This window comes from Hydra vulgaris, chromosome 13, assembly GCF_038396675.1.
Source record: "Hydra vulgaris chromosome 13, alternate assembly HydraT2T_AEP".
NCBI lineage: Eukaryota > Metazoa > Cnidaria > Hydrozoa > Anthoathecata > Hydridae > Hydra > Hydra vulgaris.
The window spans coordinates 3,890,966-3,899,876 of NC_088932.1; the positions used below are offsets into that span (position 1 = coordinate 3,890,966).

The 8,911-nt window shown below is 27.3% G+C and overlaps 1 protein-coding gene across 2 annotated transcripts; it reads right to left on the bottom strand.

Annotated features, from left to right (window-relative positions):
- Window positions 1-932: 932 nt before the first annotated feature.
- Window positions 933-4,429, bottom strand: LOC100203082 (protein XRP2). 2 transcript variants are annotated; one of them, XM_065814970.1, is made up of 2 exons: window positions 4,335-4,429; window positions 933-2,106 (listed from the first exon to the last, which is right to left on the bottom strand). In XM_065814970.1, the coding sequence occupies exon 2, from the start codon at window positions 2,089-2,091 to the stop codon at window positions 1,075-1,077; it is 1,017 nt and encodes a 338-aa protein (XP_065671042.1). In that variant the 5' UTR covers window positions 2,092-2,106; window positions 4,335-4,429; the 3' UTR covers window positions 933-1,074. The 2 variants fall into 2 exon arrangements, with proteins under 2 accessions (XP_065671042.1, XP_065671041.1); XM_065814969.1 differs by lacking the exon at window positions 4,335-4,429 and adding an exon at window positions 3,426-3,534.
- Window positions 4,430-8,911: the final 4,482 nt, after the last annotated feature.

The window sequence follows — 8,911 nt, forward strand, 5'->3', positions numbered from 1 at the left end:
GTTTCTTAACCTCAGTCTTTCCGACAGAGACAACAGGTTCCTTTGTACCAAACGTTTTCAAAGTTAAAGTGTTTCCCAGTAGGCATGGGACGTAAAAAAGGCGTCTTTTGAATAAATCTTAAACGAAAGGAGATTTCTTTGATGAAATTTGAAATCCGTAGATAAAATTTGATCTAATTCACGAAAGAACTTTATAAACTTTAAAAGCTCTTATATATTGTGTTACTGTTGTTATTTACGAATTTGTTCACAACTTTACCTTAACTTTTGACTGGGTAATTCTAACATTGTTAAAAGCTCCATAACATAACATCCTTACAATCTTCTTCAAGTCCTGATTCTGAATTTGTAAAATTAAAAAATAAAATTATTTATCATCATCGTGAAAAAAAAAATTTAACATTACTATAGCTGTTATTATGATTATTAAAAGTTTTTTTTTTTTCTCTTTTTTTTTTTATTACTAATTTATCGAATATTAAAATTTAAACAAACATTTTCTTATTTTTTTAATAAAAATGTCTTCTTTATTTCTTAGGTAATTAAATCGAAAAAATAAATGATTACCCACAACAAATTACAAGATATTTCAAACAAACTATTTAAGGCATACAACGTTTCAAGGTGATGAAGATAATAACTTGAGGTGATCAACAGTAGGTGATGGAGATCACATATTAGTTTTGTGCTGTTAAGCTGTAGGATAATATGGAATTAAAAAAGCAAAGTGCGTTGGGAATATTCAAAAACGTGGAGACTTGATCAAAAAATTAAAAAAATAATAATAAAAAAATTTGTGATGACAAGGCTTTGTGTAACTGCACTAATCCCTTAAGGTTTTTAATGAAAATTAAAATCTTTAGTTAAATATACAAACTTTGAGAAGACAACCAGTCCTTAAAATTTTGCTTATCAAAAATATAAAACAAGACTTACTAATAATTTCTTTTGTTAATATATTATTAAATGTATAAATTAAAAACCTTTACAATATTTTAATTTCTTAAATTTCCTAAAATAAATACTTTTTATTTTAAATTTTTTTAAATAGAAATCTCATTACTTTAGATATTTTTAAGTCATTGTCATGTCAACAAAATTATAAAATGCATCAATATCTTTTTTAGCGAATCTCTGATCTGTTGTCAAATAAACATCATTGAGACTGATAGACATTTCTTTTAAAACAGATTCAACTTGTTGAATGATATTATTACCATTCAACTCTAAACCTATTAGGGGACCTTGGTCAACCAGTGTGCAGTACTTTTCATCTCTAAATATTCTAGAAGCATCATCTGGGTTGATTTTGATTTCTTTAGATTGTATCAAATCATATGAGGCTTTTTGATGAAGATTTTCAAGTAAAAGTTTACAATCATTTTTTACTTTAGCAAAAAAAACAAGTAAGCAGGAGTTATCATATCTTTTATCAAGCTTTCCTCTAGAAAAAGGTACAACACTCATTTTATGATCAGTTCGAATATCTATATTTGCAAATGCTTCATTAATTGGTTTCGGAACAAGGACTTCAACTGATAAATTTTCTGGCAAGAAACTCCAATTACAATTACCATCTTGAACAGGTGTAAAGTCATAAACTGAACTCCAGTTATTATTGTAAACACTTAAACCTGCATTTTTGAATTGAACTTGAAGCTCAGGGTAAAAAAAAGAAAAACATCCAAAGCGCATAGAACTACATGATTCAATGATAGGTTGGCTAGCACACAATAGAAAAGCATCAATCTTTCTGCAATCTCTTGCTCGATATTGCTGACAAGCTATAATGCACTGACAGTTTTTACAATTGCGCAGAAATATACTTCCCTTGACAGGACCAATAAAAAATTTACAGTTTTCGCAATCATCTATTGTTACCATTGCTGAGAAGTCGAAAATATATATAGAGCTGTTGGTGCAGTTTTGAATAACAAATTGCTGACCATTAACGGTACCAGGCAAGCGCCCACAGACAGAATCATTTATGTTAGCAATAGTAAAATCTTTAGGATCTGGTCTATCTGCACGATCCCAACTAAAAACTTGTTCCTTTGATGTTTCAATTTCTTTAGATTTTTTGCAACCCATTCAGTTATACTGATCCTATAAATAAAAACAGAACACGTAAGCTTTCATATCAACTTGGTTATTGCAAAATCATAATACTAGAAATAAAATATTGAAAATTTTTTTTTTATAAAGTGATGACATACGAAGAGTGAAATATTGCCAAATAATGAAATTATAAACAAATTTTTTTTTACCACCTTGACAACAATGGAACTATTAAACTTAGCATTATAATCAATGAAAATACTGAGCCATGAAGTAATGAATAACTATACTATTTCAGTGCTTGGCATTACTTCAGTTCTGAGCAACTTCTTAACTCTTTTTATCAAAATTAATAAATTTGTTTATTTAAATCTTAAAATGAAAATAAAAATTCTAAAAACTTTGAAAAACCTCAACTTTGAGTAAGACCTAAGCATAACATATCAATTTGATTTTCTAAAACCATATTTTCAACATTAGTAACTTTTTGTTAATTTTTTATTTGTTCTTAAGTAGAAAAAATGATTCTCAAACAATTTTTTTTTAATTTTGTACAAATAAAAAGTTATACAACTTAGTAAATAAGTCAAAAAACTTATTCAAATAAGAGATTAAAGAGAAGATTAGAAAGAAAAGTCTAAAATTTTGAGCTTCAATTCAGTGCAATAAGCATTTAAGTCACCAATAACAAAAATATTGGCTGAAGTATAAAAAGAAATGTATTAGTCAATTTGATCATAGAAATAATATCTAAAAGGATCAGTCTTGGGAACAATAAAGAATAAAGGGAAAGTTGATTGAAGAGGACTAATGAAGTTTCATAAAAGAATTGTCAAAAGATTCAATCTTGATCATACAATCTAAAATTAAAGATAACACAAAGCTAAAATGATTATTAAAAAACACTAAAATGCACTTTTTTAATTTTAGTTTAAAAAGCATTATTTTCAAGTAAATTTTAAAATAGTTATTTTAAAATGATTATTAATTTTTAAACCATTTTTTTTGTTATTTTACTTTACTCAAGAACCATGTTTTTTATGTTTTAACATTTATGGTTTCACACTTGCGTAAGTTTGGAGGGTTTTTTATAATGGTATTTTCTTATGAAATAATATGAACTGGAAGAGTCAAACCATTTTTTTTTCAACCTGATGCCCTTTTAACAAAGGCATCTGATTGAAAAAAAAATTGCTTTGACTCTTCTATTTCATTGTTTAATAACAAAAATAAATTTTAGTTAAAAGAAATCAATCATTAATTTTAAAAGAAAAATGTTATATACATAGAAAAATTTAAAACAAAAACAAAATATTATAAACACGAGAAACTAGAAACATAAAAACTGACACAAGGTAACAACCTACCATTAGATAAAAAAAATAGCTGTTGTAAAGAAAATAACAATGGCCAATTAAGATATATAAAATCTATAATCACAATGAAAAGAATATAAGTAATATGTTGATAATGATATATATCAATAGTTACAAATTAATCAAATCATTCATCCAGATCAAGGGTGCCACAAGTCAAAAATTAAGGATATTGAGCTATGAATGTCATTTGATAGTATGTTATGTGTTGTACATGGTGACAAAACACCACAAGTCTAAAATGAATGTTTACAAAATGACAGATACAAATGGCACTCTTAGTTGGAAAAAATATTAGAAACTTAAAACTTCAACCCTGGTTTTCTCAGTTTGACACTTTTTGACTTGTGGCATCCTTGATCTGGGTGTACAATATATATATATATATATATATATATATATATATATATATATATATATATATATATATATATATATATATATATATATATATATATATATATATATATATATATATATATATATATATATATTCTTTATGATATAATATTTATTTTAATTATCATAATTGTTATTGCCTAAAAAACTACTATGAGGAAAATTATTTTATTTTGCATACAGTATGCAGTCAAACCCTTATTTCAAGTCAATAAATACACAGCATGAAAACTTGATTTCATTCTAGTGCTTTTCGAATAGACTGTCAAGTCAATGAGAGCATAGGTCGTTGAATGTATGTCAAAATCTTAAGAGTTTATATTTTAAATTTATAAACACAACTATTAGTTGGTAAGCAGAAGATAGTATGGCTATTAAAATTATGAAAATTGCATTTGAAGTAATTATGAAAAAAAATGAAAAAAAATTATCCGCAAAACATCTAGGTAAGATGTTTTGTTAAAAAACTTGAAATTTTATTAAAAAATTTAAAATTTCTACCTCTTCCTAATTTTGCATAATTTAAAAATTTGATTATTTCTGAATTACCGGTCACAGCCAACATAGCAGCGGATATATTAATTAAAACAACGGTCCTAATAAAATTTAATGATATTAAACATCAGTATTAGTAAGAGTAATACATTTTTAATCATTTCTCAACCTTAATTTTCTTTTTTTAATTCTTAATAACAAACTTAACAATTAATGTAAAGAACATGTTTAAGACATTCTCCTTTCAAATAGTACGAATAAACCCATTCTTAACTACACACTAAAATGTGATACTTTTTATGCCTAAAGCAACGTCCATAGCAACATTTACTTATCAAAATCATTTTTTTTTTAACATTAACTAGCATAGTTGGTTGTGGTTTATTATGTCAATATTTTATTGCCTTTGTAAATTTGTAAACAAGCCCTCACAGAGTTTTTGAGATGCCCGAGTCCAAAAAATGTTATGGAAGGCTTTTCATACTCCAATTCAAAGATTTTGTTAGCTTTTTATTATTCAAAGTCTGAATAATAAATAGAAAACCAATTAGTATACTTATTTTTGTGTTTTTTTTTGTATTTTCATAAAAAATCTAAAAACAATTTGAAGATACCGCTGCAATGCCAGTTTCAAGACCTTCTCAGCGGCAAAATTTGAAATAGCTTCTTTATTAGATACGTTACTGGCTAAATCTGATTCAATCAAGAGAATCATCAAGTAGCACAACCTCTTCTGGTTGATTGTGGATATATAGTCCTTAAAAATAACCAGCTAGTTGAAACACAGGCTTGGGAAATATTGAATGCTGTCCCTTTGCATAAATTTCATTTTGAAGTTTAACAGGCTTGAAAAAAAAAACGACGAACCTTCTCAGAAAACTCATTTCTACTTAATTCTGCTAAGTTTAACAAGATTCTCAGCTTTTTAACGTAGTTTTTCATCTGTTAGGGATTTCTGTAAAGACAAAAGGAAAAATACTTGTTACATTCCTTTTTGATTTTTTAAGTCTTGTTTCGACCTGACTAGTAAAATTGTCCAGTGTAAATACACTGCATTCAAAGCTTTTGGATGCTTCTATGTAGTTGTAGCCCCCAGTTTCATACGAGATTAATTTTTTTTCTTCACATTACCTTCTCTAAAAAAACATGATTTTATTGAACTGCAAATTCGTTCCAACTTCCTAGTAAACACAGATTGGTTCTGAGTTGGTTAATATTTAGTCGAAATCGGTATTTCAAACTTTTTTATTTATACGCTTACTCATGGCCTACTGTTATTATACGACCTGATTTGTTGCATTTCCCGTAAAAAATTAGGAGGCCAGTTTTTTTACGGCAATGTTTATTTTATTAAGATGGTCAAGGAATACTTGAGATTATCATCATGTAATTACAGTATGCTATACAATATTTTTCGCTAACTGATTTCCTGTTTCAGAATATTCCAATAACATATGAAATACTGAAATAGGCTTTCAAATAGCTATGTATCAAAATGCTACTAAACAAACTTACATATTGCAAAGGCTACTTACAACTCTTATAAGGAAATAATAACTAAGGTTTGTAATTTTATATGTATTAAGGATTTGAGAAAAAATCTTTTATAAACATTAGCTATCAATTCTTTGTCTTTTTTTAAACTCTTTTACCTGATCTTTTTTTACAAAATCTGTAGTTTCTTTTTGTAAATTATTATAAAAAATATTAATAACAATTCGAGATCCATTTTTAATTCCCCATTCTTGGTGATTCTCGCATGTAAAATCAACACTGCTATAATAAATCTTAGAAATTTGTTCTGCAAAACTTTTAATTGATAAAGAATAACTGCAATGTTTGATAAGAATAGGAGAAATAATATCTAGAATACTAAAAAGATGACAAATAGAATCAGACAAGGATTGACTTGGACATATAAGTCCACCTCTGGATAATATTTTCAGATATTCGTTATTAAAAACATCTTGGTCTGTAGAAACCATTTTTTGACCACAAGATAGACATTTAAATCTTTTTTTCAATTTTTTAGCAATATAGCCTGCTATAGTAACAGCAACTTTCATGCTATCTTCAGAAAGCTCACACTCTAATATCTCTGAAGACAACAATGCAATATTGTGCATAATGTTTCCTAATGTAGAGTATTCAAATGTTTGATAAATATTTTCTTCCCAGAAATTGATATCTTCCTTTAGAAGACTTCTTACTGCTAAAATCTTTTCACTGTTGCAAACTTCTAAAAGACTTACAAGAAATCGACCACCGCTTATTTGTCTATACTTACTAAAGCGTAGCTCCAAAGGTTCACTTTGTAACCTGGAAGTAAGAACAAATGCATAGCTTTCTTGAAGCAAATCATCAATAAGAGATGCAGTTGCACGTAATGTTGTGATAAGAGCATAAGAAGTTTGTTTGGTTAAAGTAAAATATTCACATGTTGACCAAATTTCAATCCAATTTGGTTTTTCTCTATAAAATGTGGGTTTTTTTTATCTCCTTTTACAGCAGCATTGCCAAGCTGATTGGATGTATTAAACATCTGCTTTGAATTAAGTGTGATAAATAACTTATGAAGCAATGATAAAAATTGTGCTGCATCATTTCTTTCAGGAAAATAACTTAGTATCACAACTGTAGTTGTTTCATCAAAAATTGCTAATGCAAGGTTCTTGTTTATTGTTTCCAGGATGAGTGACCTGATAATTAATTTTCCTCGCTTTTTTCAAGTTTCCTTTTAATAATTGGTCTTTTTTATAAACTTTATGAAATAAATCCCAAGTAATGAAACCAACTGGAACTTCAACTGTGTCTCTGAAGAAATCAAACGAAAAAGAAGGAAAAACAAATTCTTTTCCATTCAACAAGTTATTCCTAACATTTTTTATTAAATGAATTATATCATATGATAGATATGCTTTTAAAACTCCATTATCAGCTGGATGATAAATAAATAGTTTTCCATCTCCAGTATATGATTTATGTAACTCTGTAAATGTATTAACATTGGTAGGATGATTATCTGTAACAATAGCTCTTACTTTAAAACCTGATTGGTGCAATGAGGTAATGCACTCACTAATTTTTTTTTTCAACCATGATCCTGTTGTGCAAACTTCAGGTGATGATCTCACAACATAAGGAATAGCTTTTTAAAGCCCTACAATCATAAAAACAACAACACCTTTATAAAGATTACTTTCTGAATCTTCACCAATATATTTCTCACTTTGATATTGGCATCACCAATATATTTCCCACTTTGATATTATATATTTTTCATCAAAACATAGTTTATAATAAACAACACTATCATGAATTTTTTTAAATGTAAAGCCTGGCGGAGAATGTTGTTCTGTCAAAGAATCAAGATTAATTATTTTATCAGCACTTTGAAAATCTTTAAACTCATCTTTTCCTAAATATCTCAAAGTTGGTTCTTTTCAGGGCAACTTTGGAGCCCTTAGAGTCGACGATCCACTTATTTCATCGGTTTGAATAGTTGGAACTGGAAGAAGATTTTATTTCAAGGTGCATCTTTTTCCGTAATTAATAAAATTTTCATCAAAATGATTCACACAAATAGCTGAATATTTTGATGGAGCCCAATCTTTTCTATTAGCAAAGTATATCCATCGTTCTCGCAAATCAAATTCTTCAGGAAAATGAAATGTTGACTTCTTTGGACCATTAGAGTAACCAATTTTACAGTTTGTAACAACACATTTATTAACCATTTTATTACTAAAACAAATCAACAAAATGTAATACAGTTATTTTTAAATATTAAGTTCACTTACATTTATTATTGGAATTATCTCCACTTAAATAACACCGCATAAAAAAGCAGTTCGGCTATATACAGTAATAATATTAGACTGTCTGTGTGTCTAATATTAATTTTCATTAATCCACTCTCTAATGAAATATAATGAAACAGGCAATCAGTCAGAATACATTCACATAATAATCACTTCAGAATATATTACATATTAAATGAATATAAAAGCATAAACCAATGCATGCAAGCAAATATTTATATAGTAATTGTTACAATATTATAACTCAATATTTTATTCAACACCTTTGTATAATATTCACTGGTAAATATATAGTTATCGTTGTTGTTGTTAAAAAACACTTTCATACATAATGTAAAGTTTAGAAATAAGCCGTAAAAAAACTGGCCTCTTAATTTTTTACGGAAAATGCAACAAATCAGGCCGTATAATAACAGTAGGCCATGATTTACTAAACATCAATCAAACGTTTACAATATTGACTAATATAAGACGTTATTCTAAGCGTTTGATCGACGTTTAATAAACGTATATTATATTATAGTATAGCAATATAGCCTTGGTCAGAAGACTCACATAACTGCTTAAGCCAAGCGGTTTAAATAGGCATAAGTAAAACGAATTAAAAAAAAACAACAAAAGTATAGGTATTAGAAAGTAGAAAAAAACGCATAGCATTACGAAAATATAGATGTTGAAATAATTTCAACAAATTGCTTATTATTAATATGTCACCAACATAACAGGTTACATTATTTGAATATTTCAATGTAATATATTTTA